The 17,384-nt window shown below is 36.6% G+C and overlaps 1 protein-coding gene across 1 annotated transcript; it reads right to left on the minus strand.

Annotated features, from left to right (window-relative positions):
- Nucleotides 1–566: 566 nt before the first annotated feature.
- Nucleotides 567–16,456, minus strand: si:ch211-136a13.1 (HHIP-like protein 1). The gene is made up of 14 exons (XM_055029080.1): nt 16,053–16,456; nt 12,728–12,992; nt 12,362–12,641; nt 12,108–12,233; nt 11,883–12,026; nt 11,262–11,374; nt 10,842–10,982; nt 9,675–9,749; nt 9,423–9,549; nt 8,892–9,037; nt 8,264–8,345; nt 7,420–7,502; nt 6,469–6,738; nt 567–2,898 (listed from the first exon to the last, which is right to left on the minus strand). The coding sequence occupies exons 1-14, from the start codon at nt 16,362–16,364 to the stop codon at nt 2,201–2,203; spliced, it is 2,862 nt and encodes a 953-aa protein (XP_054885055.1). The 5' UTR covers nt 16,365–16,456; the 3' UTR covers nt 567–2,200.
- Between the last annotated feature and the right edge of the window lie 928 nt (nt 16,457–17,384).

Genomic DNA, 17,384 nt, shown 5'->3' on the forward strand with positions numbered 1-17,384 from the left:
AAAAAGCGTTTAAACCTCAACAAACGCCTTTTACGAGAAGCCCCATCTTGAAAAAATGTGTAGTTGTCCTTCAATTTAAACATAACGTGTTTAAATTGATGACTGGAGCTGTCATGATAAAGACAAGTTTGAAAGCCACATCGATTCTTCATATATTTTTATTAATGGAAAATAAGTAACTCGTCCTGTCGAGAGTGTTAGAAAGTTAATAACATTAGAACTGAGCTTGAAACTTGACTACATACAAGAAAAACAGTTTCCTTGTTTCCATTTATGTTTTTCTCTTCAGAACACATCTGTATGAAATAAAGGACAATGAGAAAATAAGAATTTGCTATAAACTTATTCATAGGCGTGCTGTTCCCATTTTGAGTGAGGAATGTGACTCCTGCATTTACTGACACCTGAGGTAAAGACCTGCATCTTTATTTGCAGGAGCATAAAGTTGTGTCCTGGTTTAATTTTCACTATATTTACTCAGTGCAGAAGACAAAACCTCAAATTCATAAGGGATGTGTGGTTTTTCTGCTGATCCAATTTCATAGTTTTTTAGAAAGTAGAATGCAATTGCTTACTTTTTAGAGGTTCCTGTTTAAAGCAGCATTTTAAAACCAAAGGGTTTGAGCCACATTTGTTTATTGAATCCTAAATGTTAGACAATCCACCAGTGATTTTGAGACCAAAATAAATGTGACCTTGAGGTTGATTTTTTTCTTTTCTTACTTTTCAGTGTGAGACGATGCGGCTAAAAAAATATGTTTTGTTTTGTTTTTGGGGTTTTTTCACCAGGAGCTCCAACAATATGGTGGGTCCTGTAATCAAATGTTATTCCACTCACTGTACAAAGGATTCTGTGTTTCAGAATGTTTATTATAACAATTTACAACTTGAGTGTACACAGTATTCTGAAACTATAAAAATACATATTTTCCAACACAAAGACTTGGTTTTTTAATGATAAAAATTTATTTCTGTCTCTTTGCCACTTGAAATACTGATTTGTTTGGTTAGTTTCTTCAAGGAATTTATCAAAATGGTGGCAGTGTTGCAAATTTGGCACCAGTAAATATAATTTGAGATTGATGGAGCAAAATGAGATTTCTTCCATGATTTTAAGGAGGCTAATAGAAAACTTAGATATGACAAAAAGTGATAATTAGAAAAAATAAATGTCTATGTAAACAAACATAAAGAAATAGAAATCATTAATCCTCAAACACTGGAAACTGTAACATTTGTGTGTTTGTTTTGTTCTGCTTACTCAGAAACAGCAAAAGAAAAAAAAAAAGATAGAAACAAAACGTCCAAAGCAGTCAGCAGAAAACTGTTTTGACAGAAAGACAACTTGCCAAGTTTCTGGATTCCAGATTTACATGTGTTTTCTATAGTGGGTTAGACATTTTTTGATAAAACACACTTTGAAATCTTTTGCGTCCTTATTTGAAAGTAGTTTGGCGTTGATTAAAATCATAAGGTACATTTCCCCCTGAGGCTCATTGGGTCTCTGCTACTTTACAAAACATATTTTCTTTACATTGCTGTTGCTCTAAGGCAGTGTTTCTTAATTCCAGTCCTTAGGAATATTTCAGATGTGTCTCAGTTCCAGAAAACCTGATTCAAATGATTGGATGACCTCTTCCAATTAGATTAAAAGATTAGAAGGCACTGCAGATGCCTTTAAATCTCTCACAGATTCAAGCCAGGTGCTTGACAAAAAGGAAACATCTAAAGCAGCCAAGGCAGGGGGGCTGAGGACTGGAATTGAGAAATATTGCGCTAAGACGAGCGATCTCAAACACCAGTTCTCAAAGGCTGGTCTCTGGCAACTTTAGATATCTCTCTGCTTAAGCATAGCTGGTTACAATGTTGGGTCATTAGAAGAGCTCTGCAGAGATTGACTGCGATGCGAGAGAGGCAGTTTGGCCTTTTGATTCAAGTGTGTAGGACAATGAAAACAACTGAAAGTTGCAGGATGCCAGCCCGCTTAAACTCCAGTTTAAAACCACTGCTTTAAGGTAAATGATAAAACAGAGTCCAGAACAAAACCAGACGGTACAGAAAGCAATACTTGTCTATTGGGAAACTCGATCACGCATATCAGGTCATTTCTGGTTTTCAGAAACAGAAACAACACATCACTTTTCAGAAAATCAAGAGTAAAACCTTAGGTGTGACCGCCTCTTCTTCTTCTTTACGTTTGCTAATCGCAGATCACCCCTACATCCTCCTCATGAGAACAGTTGTGTTTCCCCACCTTTGACCTCTTGCATTCCAGCAGGGATCTTTCTTCACCCTCACACTCCACATCATCCAGCAGGATCCTAACCCGGCTGCTGGCCTCGCCCAGCGCGGCCCTCTTCATCACCATCAGCGCAGTTGTGTAGCCGAGCTGCCGACATACTACTGTACCTGCCTTCCTCGTGAATAGGTCGTCACACACCGTTCCCCACTCTCCTCTGATGAAGATCTCCACCCTGCCTCGATCTGGCATACCGTCTGCACTCACAAGCCGCACAGAGCCAGAAGGAATCCTTTTTCCTCCTTTTCCTCGCTTGTTACCACGTCCTCGACCTCTTGGTCTTTTGTTGACGTGGTTGCTCTCTCCAGCACTTTGTGGCTTCTCTCCAGGCCACAATTTTTCGTTCCGGACTTTAGGTATCGTGGTGCTGACCGGTGTTTTCGTGGGCCTGTTGGCTGTCTGGCTTGTATGAGGTGCCCATGTTGTTGTCGGAGACTGAAATGTAGTAGGAGAAGGGGATTGTGGTGGGTTTAAAGGTGGGGAGGTGGCACTAGCAGGGAATGAAGGTGGTCTCCAATATCTTTTTGCTGAAGTTGTGCTGTTGATTGAGGTTTGAGAAATCCTAGAGCGGACTGCAGTCATGATGGTTGCACGATAACCTGAGGGAGAGACAGAATCACCCTCTTTATTTAAATAAAATTTAATACTGAGCTAAAGTTGACAGACATTGACTTTTTTAAAAATCTTATCTTAGCAATTGATGCAAAGCCACTCATAAAGGCAACACACATTTAGCGCAAAAGGCAAAATATTCCCCTATTATTTACCATTAAATAAACACCAGTATTGTCAGGTTGGTGCCAGCACTTGTCTTTTCCAAAGTGGAAGAGCTTCTGCTCTATCGTCAACGGAAGTCCAGAAATATGTTATTGCTTTATTTAATTCTGACTACTGAGAATTTTGAAGAAATTTGTTCTAAAGTGGCAAAGAATATGAACAAAGTTCTCTCTTGCCAGGGCATTTAATACTTCGCAAGAACTTAAGTACAGAACTACAGAGAAGTCCCATCAGTCGCTCCTATTGCAGCAGTCATTTTCACAATAATTACGCCCACTTCAAATTTTGGACTCATAATTATTACTGGGCAGCCCACAAGAAAAAAACTTCTGCCCAGACAATGTGTCAAGAATAACCTGCAAGAACTTCCAAAACTGGGCTTCGGGAACATTCTTGAAGTCCTGAGAAAGAGATAAAAAGTGTGCAGCACACAGCTGGGACGGCCAACACACATGGACCAAATTATGGCTCCTGATCAGATCCCTGGAGAACATCGACATGATGAAGAAGTGCAAACTACCACCAAGAAAAGAACTAAGAGATGTAGGACACCAAATGTTGAGGACAGACTTTGGACACCCCTGCTTGGCCTTTCAGCCTAATGCATCCACTCCATTAAAGGTGCCAATCAATGTGTATCATTTAACATGATACACCACTGCACACCCGATGTGAGTTCCCCTTTAGTAGTGAGCAATGTTGTTAGTGCTGAGCGTCAGCATCCTGTTATCTATCTCATGATAGATAACTGCATCTTTGTGGTTTAAAATGCAACTACATCTGGATTAAAAACCCTATAAAATTTATATCAAATCACTTGACATCGACCAGTGCACATGATGAACAAGTAAGATATTATGTTACTTGATTCCATTTTAAAACTTGATTAAAAGTCCTTTAGTTTGGAAAATTTACAAAAAAAAAAATACTGCGGCTTCCTCCCACAGTCGAAAAACAAGACAAACGGGTTGATTGGCCCGTATGTGTGTGAATGGTTGTTTGTCCTGTCTGTCTCTGTGTTGCCCTGCGATGGACTAGTGACCTGTCCAGGATGTACCCCGCCTCATGCCCGTTGACCGCTGGAGACAGCAACACTCACGACCCCACTAGGGACAAGCATGTAAGATAATGGATGGATAAATATTGGCAGTCTAAAAGGATTCTTCAAAAATTGTCCTTTCCCTCATCTTTTAAAAAAAAAAAGGTCCTAATGAAACATTGTAAAGTGGAAAAATCAGTCTTCTTGCTTTAAATCAAGAAAAGCAGAGATTAAGGGAACATTTAGCTCATCAGAGGCAGCAATACAATTATCCAAATAAGTCAAGAGAAAAAGTATTGTTTGAGTTATTAATTTTCCATATGTTTTGTGACAGTCATCTAAGTACATCAATGATTCTGTATGTTCTTATTAGCATATAAATATTTGAGCATTTGAATAATGAAACAAATTCCATCAGTCGATACAAAACATCCTATAAAATGCTGTTTTTGATTCTATGGATTAAGTATAAAAAGCTCTCCAAAACGACATGACTAAATGTTCAAAAGATATTGTCACCTAACTTTTTGATTGGGTTTAAATGCATCAGGCATTTGACAATGGACGTTTTGCATCTTTCTGAGATTTTTTTGCCCAGTTTTTCTTGCTGAATTGCTTCAATTCAACCTCTATGGAAAGTATTTGAGCACAAAAATGCTGACTGTTTCACACTGATCCAAATTACAATATTTTTGTAAGTGATGTTATTGTGAAGAGCCATAAACAGAAAACATTGACACAGACACACACAAGGAGGATTGTCCGAGCTGAAACTGAAGAAGAAACATTTATTCAAAATAAATTATCCCCAGTACTTGATTTAAATTAGTGCAAATATCTAACATAAATAAGAAATTGTCCTGCAACAAAAAACTTTTGTACCAGCCAAAGAGAAGCATGTTAACAGGTTCTAAGCAGGAATTGATGGTCACTTAACTTCCTCTCTACTTGAGTCTTTGTGCAAATGTTTCAAGTTGGTATTTGAGCCCCTATTAATATTAAAACAAAATCAAAGAACAACACAATCATAAACAATTTCTTCTGTGATTATTTAAAATAACTTACCTTAATTTAATTTACTTTTTTAACCACTTAAATGCATAAATAATAGAGTAACTGTTCAACCCCGCAAAAAAGAAAAAGGTAAACATTGAAAAGCTGCATCGACGAGTATATTAGCACCTTCTTAATTCCTAAAATGTCACAACATCTAGGAGAGGTACACCAACATCATATCCTTTGAGACATACAGTGAGCTGACAAACTGTTAAATGTTATTGTTCCCAAGGTTTTAGCCAACCATTAACTTCTCAAAAGGTGTGCATCAGAAATCAAATTCAAATTTACCCACCCAAGAACCCACTGGTTAGTTTGATGGTGAATCAGACAAAGTTGGTAGCCAAATGAGTAGCGCTTTATAGACTCAATGTTCTTTGTTTTTGAGCATACAATTTAAGGATTGTTTGAACAATTTGGACAAAGAAAAATATTATTATCACTTTTACTTGCAAACTCATCAGAGAAAGTGATATTTCTCAAAAATTCTGGAGTAATTTTTCCTTTAGATTGTGTTACCAATTATAACTTTGAACTAACCATTCAAAGTTAAAAGGCAAGTTTTCTCATTTACAATTTGTGCAACCGATTGCTCACCATAAGGAAAGAGTTCAAGAATTTTGGGGGGCATTTCTTACTTCTATCAAGAACTACAGAAGAAGCACCAAACAGCATTTTGCCTCTATCAGGGAAAATAAAATGATGTTCTGAAACATAAGATTCGTTCTAGGATCCGTTCTCCTTTCAATATCAGAATAATATCTGCTATCTATTGCATATTCAGAAAGTCCTACAGAAAGTAAAAAACACCAAATTTCCCTGCAAAATTTAATCTAGTCAAAATGCTCACTATAGACATATAGACAGATTCTTAGACTCTGATACTAAATAATAAAACAATTCCTATTAGATCAAGCAAAAAGAGCTAATATATTTGATCTTTTAGGACCCTGAAGCTGAAAGACCAATTGCACAGTATTGTCTAACACAGCAACTGCCTCCTCTATCAGATTGTTAGCCAACAAGATGCTAAGCAAATCAACCTGGGTGTTGACTTAAAGGAATAATTTGTAAAGTCATCTCCAGAGGTAGAATTCACTCAGTCATTGTATTGATATAGCATAAAGCAAGAACATAGTGCAGCATAGAAAAGCACCAGTGTTAATACGAGCTCCCTGTCCTCGCGCCTCAGTGTGAAATACTCTGTGTGTGGGTTTAGAAGATGTGTTAACAGCTGAGCCAGAATGTGAATAGGCAGTGGAGCTAGGATGATAAACAGGTGCACCAGTAGGCCTACCAGTGGACGGAGTTGTGACAGGAATTGCTGCACCCCTCTGGACAGTTGTTGGTTTTACTGTTGTCTTTATTGGTGCAGACTGTATCGTCTTTCTTTCTGTTGCAGTTGTTGGCTGCGGTCGAGCTATTTTCCCTTTTGTTTGTCTTGTTGGCATCGGAGGTTTTCTTATGATTATTGGTCTTCGTATTGTCTGTTTCTTCGTAGTTGTAGATTTCGGAGTGGTCGTGGTGGGAAGAGGTGTCGTGGTTGGTTTCTTGTTGACTACAAACTCTGAAAAGAGAGACAAAAAAGCTATGACAGTTAAAAATACAAATTTGGACTTTCACAATTTATGTAAGGTATTTTTTTCTGTCTTCAAGGTGTAAGCATATTAGTGACAACTTGAATTGTAGCATATAGGGAAGCTCCTAACATTTTCTGTGAGTAATGTTCTTGGGAGACATTATCTTCCTGTAAAACATACAAACTTTTCAAAGTCAATTCTTAAATGCTGGATCAGTCTGGTCCTTGGCTTAGTTTGGTTCTGACTGGTGTATAAAAAACCTGATTTCAAAGCTTGAAAGATGGATGTATTGTTTTATTTCTCTGTGCTGCAGTGATCCCTGCTCAACGTCACTATGTAACCCTCTTAAAATAGGAGGTTTTTAACTTTGTGTGCAGTCCAGTGGGGTTGCACTGACCCCATATGTGCTTTTACGATGTTTTTTTGTGTGGTTTCAGGAACTGACAGGTTGTTGAGAGAACCCCTCGGCTTCTCCGGTGCCTGTGACATTTGTCGTGCTCATCCTGAGTGTCACACTACGATTGAGGGAGGGTTAAAGAAGCAAATACGGTTTTAGAGAAGTGTAGACCATCTAGCTTTTGTCATATTTTGAATGTGGAGCTGAATGTGCTGCAGGCCATTAACTGAAATGTAAAAGCAATGTTACAGCTATCCCCTGCACTACATACCCTCTTTGGGGTAGAAATGAATGAGATTTCCCTTTATCTTCACAGGCACAGGCTTGATGCTGCATTTTCCAGGTGGTGCTCGTCTGCATAGTCAAAAGAATAAGAAAGCAGGAAGAAGAGCAGAGAAGACCATTTAAATTTCTGTATATTTTCAGTCAAGTCACAGTAACTACATAGTATCTACACGCAAATGAATCAGTTCTGCTGATAAATGACTAGAAGGGATAAATTAACAAATAATGTTTCTGCAGAGAAATGCTTTAGCATAGTAACAGCAGAGCTTTGACAAGATAAACCAATTTCACACTATAATGGACCTATAAATATGAATGTTATTTGGTTTTTTTTAGGGTTTTTTTTGCTTTTTTTTTTGCATATTTGACAAACACATTGTATGCTGCTAAAAGTCACAAATTAAGACATATTGTACTTCAGAACAATTTCAAAATGACTTAAGAATCCAATATTAACCATAACAATAATAGAACTTACTGAATGTTCTCTGGATTACAAACTTTTTTAAGTGCTCAAGTAGAACTTAAAAATGTATTTCACTTGGTATATTGAGGAAAATTTAACAGCCTGTGTCTTACTTATTACTTTTGCATTATAAAACATTTACTGTACTTGATTACGTTTTTAGAAGAGTTATTTATACATGTTTTTTTATATTAAGAATTTATCCAATCATGTAATCCATAATGATTTTATACAAATACATTCTTTTTTCTATGATGCTTTTATTTTGGTGTTTCCACCACAGGCTTACAAATAATTATTAATGTAAACGCTATCCAGAATATTTAAAAAAAAAAAGGATTTGTGGGAATATAACTGTTGCTACCTGGAAGGATCCACTATTTTATAGATGACTCCAGATTTGGCTGTGGCACTTGGGACTCCTGTGGCTAAGAAATACAGTTCTCCTGGAAAATGTACAGAGAAGAGGAGGAAGTGGGGATTACAGCCGTACAAAGGAGGAAAGATGAAAGGAACCAGAAGGAAAACAGCAAGATAACAAGATGGAAGGGTAAAGAAATAATGCACTTTAAGTGTAGACAAAAGAAAGCCCAATATCTTTTGTATCATGAAGGTAATAACATTATTGCTGAAGTGACATATAAGTTATTGAATTTCCAAAAATATCTGTTTGAAAATGCATTCATAGTTTGCTATAACTTTAAATCTCCCACTTTAAAGAGCTTCCTAGAAAATAATAAAGTAACAGCATGTGCAACATTTTACCTCAGTAATCAGCAGCTGATAATTCAAAGCAGACTTTACAATAAACCTCTCCTTACTCATCAGAAACCAGGGCACAGTATGTTCTATCCTATGTGTGGGTTTCTAGGACCTCCCTTTATAAAACTGAATAGATTTTTTCTATGTATGATTCATAAATAATAATAATTAAAATAATGATTACCAGAGAACCTGGAAATACTGGAAATATTCGCACAAAAAATCATTACCTGCTTCGTCTTCAGCAAAGGAGATTATGTATCTATAGTAACTGTTGATGAGTTTGGGAAATTTGCAGGTCTGGTCTCTTCCCATGCAGATTTCATTATACTGCCATTCACCTGTAGCCTCATTCTCCTTTAAAGACATTAGACGCCTAAACAGAATGGGAGACAATTAAATACGGTCAGAAGACAAAATAGTTTCAAAGATTGTCAATAGAGTCCAGCAAAATTTACATCAAACATACCCTACAGTTAACACCAAGTACTGAAAGCTTTCTTTTTCTCATGACTGTATGAGGATGTAAAGGAAATATCCACAAGAAATAAATATTCCCATAAATGAAGAAATCAATATTGGCTGTAGAAAGGTGCTACCTATAAAATGTATTTGTTCAAAAATATATTGATTACATTTTAACAACACAACAGTCATAATCATTGTTATAGTTTGGCATGTTCAGTGTGTCCAGATAGTGTAAAAATATCTATAAAGGTTTTACAGCTTTGAAATTTTTAATAAATGATATTAACATCTACCCGCTCATGAAATCTCCAAAGATGTAAAGTCCATTTAGGTTGGGCATCTCGCAACCTCTATAGACGTATCCGCCTGTCACTGACTTTCCCAGTTTATGGGGGTAGTCAAAGATTGGCAAAATGTCATCTGCAAATTCAGAGATACAGATAAGATGCATACGACATTGCATAACACATTTTTTTTTTTACTTTTTAGCCAGTAGTTTAGATTATGTTTTTCTATTGTCCTTTGAACAATGCAGAATAACTCACCCAGAGATGAGTTTTGGCAGAGCTTGTGGTCGTAACAGCTAAAGCCTTCTTTGGCCCTCCATCCATAGTTTCCTCCTTCAAATAAAAGGTTCTCAGAGTCTTAGAGATTTACAGGCGAATCCTTTTTCTTTCCAAATATTAACAAATTAGATCATCGTGAATATTTAGGAACAGAAAACTCCTTCAAAGGTTTTTAAGCAACATTTTGTTCAAAACACAGAAGCAAAACTATTTCCTTCAGTCTATAGTGTACGATGTGTAAATGTGGTTAAAATGTGAAAAGATGTGAATACAAAGATGTGCATTGCTTTTCTCTGGGCGCTAAAAACATTAATCTCTGTCGGCACTTTGACTAACAAGGACAAAGGTCTAAATAGAAGTTTTAAACTGTTTTTAGCATCATAGAGGCTCAATAATGACATATCTACCAATTCAGATCTATTTAGTTATATTGGAACCTGTCAGTGCACTTTGTTCTGTTGTCTGAAATACTAAAGCTTAAAGATATTGCTCAGGTTTCATTAAAAAAAATGTAAAGGACTGAACTGTTGACAAAAAAGTTTTTAATTATTGACTTTTTCTTCCCTTTCAGTATAATTAATTATAAAAGAAGTAATAACTTCACATGTATATAATTACAACAATAAAGTTTTACTGTGTAAAAAAAGAAAAAAAAAACTGTTACAATACTTGGTTTGTGGTAAAAAGGAAAAAGTGTGTAATACTGTTGATCGTCTTTTTTGTATTGTGTAACAAAATACACAATAAAAAATGTATTACATTGATAAATATCAGATTGTTTCATCACGCAAAATAGATTTTGGATTTAAAATGCAATCAATCTGCTTTATTTTGGCCGCGTCATTTTTGACCCAGAGGACAAGGGGAGTAAACAGAACATTAGGATCGCACAAGGATTGAAACATAATTCTCATATCCTGACATCATGAAATTATTATGCAGTGACTGAAGTTTCTTGCGTTCATTTTATGAAATTATTTAGCTTTTTACGTACTGAAAAATGTTAGTAGGTCATATACTAAACAAAGTTTTGCTGTTCCATTATTTTTGAAGAAATAAAGCAAGGCTATTTTTTTTAGCTTTTTTAGACATTCAACATAAAGGACTTCAATGTGAGAAAAAAGACAGGAGCCTGTAACCGCCTACCTTTAACAATGAGGTCTATCTCTTCATATTTATTCTGGCCAACATCACCACAAAACATCCTGCCTCTGCCTGCGCCTGTAGCAGGGTCACCGCGGTCAATGGAGCATCGCCACATGTTGCGAACTCCATAGGCATAAATCTCTGCAAAGAAATAAACCCGACAGGATAGTTGCACACTTCCTTATAGACTGGATGGGAAAAAAAATTATATATATATATATATATATATATATATATATAATATATATATATATATATATATATATATATATATATAGAAAGAAAGCATTTCTGAAAAAACAAAACCGAAGCTGCTTTGCTCATGCAAAATAAGATGTCATATATCTTAGCTAAAATCTCAATCTGACATTCTAGAAATGTTTTTCTATCTCAGATTTGATCAGAATTGAAAGGATTTACCAGGCCTTGCTCCCTGTTCCCCTACAAATGGATTGTCAGAGGGAATGGTGTATGGAACGCTTTCGCCACTGTTGTCAATGTCAATGCGGAGCACTTTGCCGAGAAGTGCCGATCTGTTAATTACAAAGATAGAACAACAGATTGATATACACTTGGAGGCCAAGATGATAAATATGTACAATGATCTGATTTTCTCTTCCTGTAATTAATGCTAAAATGGTTACATTTTTCCTATTGGTGTCACAATATTTACCCTGTTTGTTTTTCTCTACTTTCCAGCCTTCATCCTGAGTAGTAATAGTTTGTTTTTGTTTGTTTTTTTGTCACAACTTTCCAGTTTTTCTTCTCTCTTTATCTACTACTCTTTTTGTCTCTGCATGTCAGTATAGAGTGAATATACATAATAAAATAACCGGTATCCTGTTCCTAGAGAAACTTAAATGTGAACAATAATTTTGTCTACAAACCCCAAAAACTCATATTTAATAATTAATTTTAATTTTCAGAATCAAAATTGTGATGATAGCTTCATTAGTAAAAGTAAAATAAAAATGACCATTCTTGTCTGAGTGGAATGGTTCATGGAATTAAGAGAAAATGTCTTAGTGAAATTATACTAACTTGTTCTGCGAATTGCCAAACTTTCCAAATGGGTCTCCGGCTCGTCCGCCATCTCCAATAAAAATGTAGAGATATCCGTCATGGCCAAACAGCAGCTGCCCACCATTGTGGTTAGCAGCTGGTTCCACCACTTCCAGGATCATTCTGTATGAGAATGGCATATGAAAATGATAAATATGCTTCTCCTTTTAAGATAAACATGTAGATAAAACGTCAAGCTTGTACCTCTCAGAGGAATGATCCAGCTGGTTATCATCCTCTGCTGAGAGTATAAACTCGCTGATTCTTATTCTCTCTTCCTTCTTGACAGACACTGAGTAGTAAACATATGCTTTTCTGACTGTGTTGAACCTAAGAACAGAAGCAATGCTCGGTCTTATTTTTACTTCACATGTGATCTTGGTTACATTTTCATCCAAAAATGTTGCAAAAAATGACACTGTGTTTCATAATTTTTGTGAAGAACTAGAGGTAAGAACCTTGGATGCAAGGCAATGCAGAGGAACCCCCTCTCATCTCCCACCCATCGAGATGTGAGCACAGCCTTGGTGAGATTGAGGAAAGGACGATCGATCCTGGATCCATTGGCCAAATACACCCACACATAACCCAGCTGCTCTGCAACAAAGAAGCGATGGCTTCCGTCGTCTGCATGGATCATGGCCACAGGGTTGCGTAGACCATTGGCAACTTCTTGCAGACAGATTTCCAGACAGCCTTTAGAGTCCTCTTGTACTAATCCGAGTTTAGCATTCAGTTCTGGTCACAGAAGAAACGGCATATTACCAGCTCTATATTGAGGAACAATTAATGATGTAGATTAGGGCTAATACACTAACTCATACCTGTATCTGTTAAAACATTTGGGTAGCAATACTGTTTGTCCTTGAGTTCCAGAAAGTCACAGAAACGTCTGCGGTCCTCCTCTATTGCGGCAGTCAAGTTTGCAAACTGTTGTGGGTTCCCCTTATCCTCCAGTAGCAAGCTGAGTGTGTATCGACAGTCCCGCCAGTAGTCTGAGCAGTAATCTCCACATAGTCCTGGCAGAACCCTCATTGGTGTGTTAGCATCTTCAGCATCATATAAGTGGGCAGAATATGGAGAGCACTCCTGAAAAAGAAAATTAGAACCCATTAATTGTTTGTGGAAATCCAGTTTTTTAGTAGACCCTATTATTTGTTTCATCTCATAAATGGAGATTATATACTGTCTGAATCCAATGACAGTGTTGTAGAAATACTGCCAGAGCTTCTCTGTGCCATGCTGTTAAATGGTCAGGTCAGAGTTATATACAGCTAGAGTATAAACGAATGCAAGGAAGGTCCACTTTGTTATTACTGTAAGTCACAACCGCACTGTCCACACCCAGAACAGTGAGGAAATTCAGTGGCACGACACGTGAACCACTGGACATTTGAGACTGTCACACAGGATGAAACCCAAAAGGGAAAATCTTAACCCGGACAACAAATCTAGAAATGTTGACAAGGAAATTACTTTCAAAAAGCACATTCTAAAATAGGTTCTAAAGAGAACAGGTAGTCATTGATAAAACTGTTTCTGCAATAAAGAAAAAGGTCATTCTGCAATATTTTACATTGGTGTGTAGATTCTCAGTCATCCAGGGCGTTACAGTTCTACGTACATAAACAGAAGAAAATTTGGCTTCTTATGTTGCTTCTTGAAGACATTACATCTCTCATGCAAACTGAAAAAGGCCTTTTGGGTATGAGACAAAACATTTTCGAGACAGCAGAAGTCCAGTTAGATTCTACATAAACATTCAGGATGAATATTTTACAGTTTGTGCAAATATGAATACAAGGTTGAAATTAGCTTCTTTTTTCTAAGACTGTCAGAGACTGTCTGTCAGAGAGAGTCTTAGAAAAAACTGAGCAAAGCTGTTCCGCCGCTTTGAATGAAATGAGGGGAGGGAGTTTCATCACCTGATCAAGATGTCTCCAACACATCTCTCTATGGAAGTTTTGTGGTTACGCTGACTTCTCATTTGACCTGAGCGTACTAAACATTACAGTGATTGAACTGTAATGAAGGAACGAAAACATCAATCACTGTTGGACCAGTTCTGTTGTATAAAGATACAGCAGAAGAGGATTCTGAAATGTTATGGACCAAAAACAAAAAGTTATTAAAAGTAGGTTTGATCTTAATGACTCCAGTGTGACAGCACAAATGCCTACACAATAGGCACATTCAGCCGGTACATCTAGTTGTCGCAGAAAGAACTATAGGATTTGTATTTGTCCCCAGAAATATATAATTAAAAATCCTCATCAACTCAGATTCTGGGATTTAAAAACTAGACTGAAAAAACTTTTTTCATCCAAAATAATATTTTTGGAGATAATGAGGAAAATTATATATTTGGAGATAATGAGGTCAACTAATGATATATTAGTGGTAATACACTTAACAGAAAGTTTCAGAAATGCAATATTATGTTTACCAAGACGTTGCTGACTACAATACCCGTCTGCAAGCCATGCTGCCAGACAGACTGCAGACAGGTGTGCAACAGTAAAAGAGATGTTATTGTTGCATTTGGTAGGAAAGATGAAGCAAATCTAGACATGTTACTCTCCTGGTGTGTGTTTCTTCACCCTACAACAAGGACTACTTCAATTTCCCCAACACTGACATTCATACCTAGGTTAATAAATATCCAGTTACCCAGATAAAAATGTAAAGACAGTAGAACAACGTTCTGAGAGGTGAACGGTTCAGAAAAAAAAATGCTTAATATGTTTTGATATATTGAAGGTTGAAGTTTCAGCCCACAACACTCATTATAAATACCAACTTTTCAATCATAGTTCACTCCAAGGAAACAAATAATGGATTAATACCACAATATTCAGGACTTTCTTTCTCTGTTTGGATCATTGTGGCAGAACCTGTGTGTTTAAACTTATTTGACTACCAACCGGTGCTTTCTTTTTTTATCTCAAACCATCAAAGACTATTTTTATACCAAACACTCTAAAAAAATGAAAATATATCTAAAGCAACACTATGACCAGCTTTTAGAATTCCTCCAGTGAAAGTTTTACAACCTAACTTAAGATAAAATCACTTCTTAACCTTAAACTGTTCAGAGGCGGGCCAACACTAAAACCTCACTAACAGGAGTAAACTCATAGACACTTTGCAGCACGGTTATTACACACACAACCCAGCCCGCCTTGCATGGAAAGAACTACTGTGGGCTATAATTTCCACAGCGGTAGAACCTATATTTTTGGATTTGGTGATTTGTCACTGCTTTTACATAGAATATGCTGCACTGAACTTCAAGAGAGACATGCATTTAGTATTTTAATAGCATTGTGGTACCCCCAAAAACATGAAAATGTAAACCATTTTATTTATGTTACTCATGATATTTAAGGAAAATACATTAGCCTGCTCTGTTTATCAAAAAGGCTACAGAAAATTAGTGCTGCACCTATCATTCAATTTCCACACAAAGGCTGTACGTAGACAGCATCTGGGCTGCGAAGTCAGCACGTAATTATGTAATCAGTGAGGGGAGTCAACTTCAAGTCTCATTCCAGTGATGGGGAGGTTGGGCTTTAGTGCCAGGATGTGTTTAAGATTAGGGAAAGTTAAACATTCAAAAATAGAAATAGTTAGTGGATGAAATAATTTTCCAAACAAAGACTGTGGCAGAAGCAGGATTATCACACTAACTTCTAAAATTAGAGATACATTTCAGGCTCATACAATTGTGAATCATAACTGTAATAAAAAGTGCAAGTAATAAAAGTGCTGGAGGAGGTTGTTGAACTAGGTTTGTGATGTTTTAAATGTTTTCTTATGTTTTAATTTATTTCTCAGACTATTTTGGTTTACTTTTTCAAGAAAATAAACATAAAACAAATGAGCGTCTTTGAACAGATGTCCCTGAATTATGCTCGGCAGAATGTTTTGGAAGAGTTTGCTATGAGAGGTGAACGGGGATAATGTGCAAAGGGTCCAGAGTTCATGGGTTTTCACCTTTGGTGGCATTTCTGCATTTGTATGTAGGGTAAGCAAAATCACAAATGTGTAAAACACAACAACCTCAGATATACCAAAGAATCAATTACAAAATGATCATTAAGACATTTAAAATAATTGCAAAGATGCATAATGGTACTGTTCTCTTACCTGACAGAGGATGCTGCGTATATATGCACCACATTGTGCTGAACCCAAAGTGTCAAGATTTTCCATAATTGAGTCATACTTCCTTGATATCTCTTCATCCTTCTGCAAATCACAGCATCCAAACTTGACATACTCTTTGCAGAAGACTAATGGCTGCTGAGGCCCAAATGGAGGCTTGTAATCCAAGCATTGGGGGTGACAGCTGCCCCTCCGGACCTGGAGGAGCAGCATCAGGATGAGGGGGAGATATTCAGCAAAGCCTGTGCGCTGCAAGATCTTCTGATGGACCAAATCATTGGAATATAGAGTCATGCTGTCACTCTGTTCAGGATAATCTTTCCCTTCACCCGGAAAGTAATTAAAAAAGTAACTAATGCAGCTTTGATGCAAAAACACACCAGTCTCCAACAGGATCTATGGAACACAAATGAGACAGATAAAGTTATTGGTCAGCAGCTGTATTTTGTGGATCTCAGTGCAGAAACTCCATAGTCAGTGACTGTCTAGTTTCATGACTGAATGTTTTATTATATGATGGGGCTGATTCTATTAGCTTTGAATTAAAGGAGGCTGATATTTGCTATTTTGTTACCTAAGGAGACACCTGGACATTTGTGGTTTGATGCAGATAAGAAAAGTTAGTTTATCCTAGTTTGGTGGACAAGTTAGGCACCAGACAAAACTGGCTATCATAATTTTTTTTTTTAAGAGAAAAAACTTTTAATTTAATGTGACCCTAAGTCATGAAATAATATCTACTAGCTGCATCCACTTAAGAGAACACATATAACATCAAAAAAATAAGGTCTGACAGAAGTAAAAACGTAAAAAAAAATAAAATAAATACATTTTTAAAAAACACAGCCCAAATTGGGTAAACATGGAAAAGAAATTAGCTTTCACTGTAGTGGCCTGCTTATCAATATTACTTCAAGATCACACCAACAACCCACATCGGAGGACAACCCATGACATTAGTTTGTATTCTTCAGATCAAGAGTACAAATGTTGCACACCAGCAGGTTTACCCCCAAATAACTTAAAAAATAAATAAATAATAACAATGATAATGTATCCTAATTAGTGGATTTGTCAAAGACCAGAGCTAAATTTCACTAAGATTATTATAAGAATGTTTATTCTCCTAAATCCTCCTGATTTTGCAAAGTGGGATGGTGAAGCTTCTGACAGGGAAGCAGCTGACACATAGCCAGTCATCGCAAACAATTGATGTTGCATCAAAAGGTTATAAAGTCATTTTAAGGGAGTAATTATCTTTTCACAAAAGATCCAGTTGGATCATAAACTCACTCTTTTCCTGTAACAAATTAA

The sequence above is a fragment of the Poeciliopsis prolifica genome, unplaced genomic scaffold (genome assembly GCF_027474105.1).
Source record: "Poeciliopsis prolifica strain line A6 unplaced genomic scaffold, Auburn_PproV2 SCAFFOLD004, whole genome shotgun sequence".
Classification (NCBI taxonomy): Eukaryota; Metazoa; Chordata; class Actinopteri; order Cyprinodontiformes; family Poeciliidae; genus Poeciliopsis; species Poeciliopsis prolifica.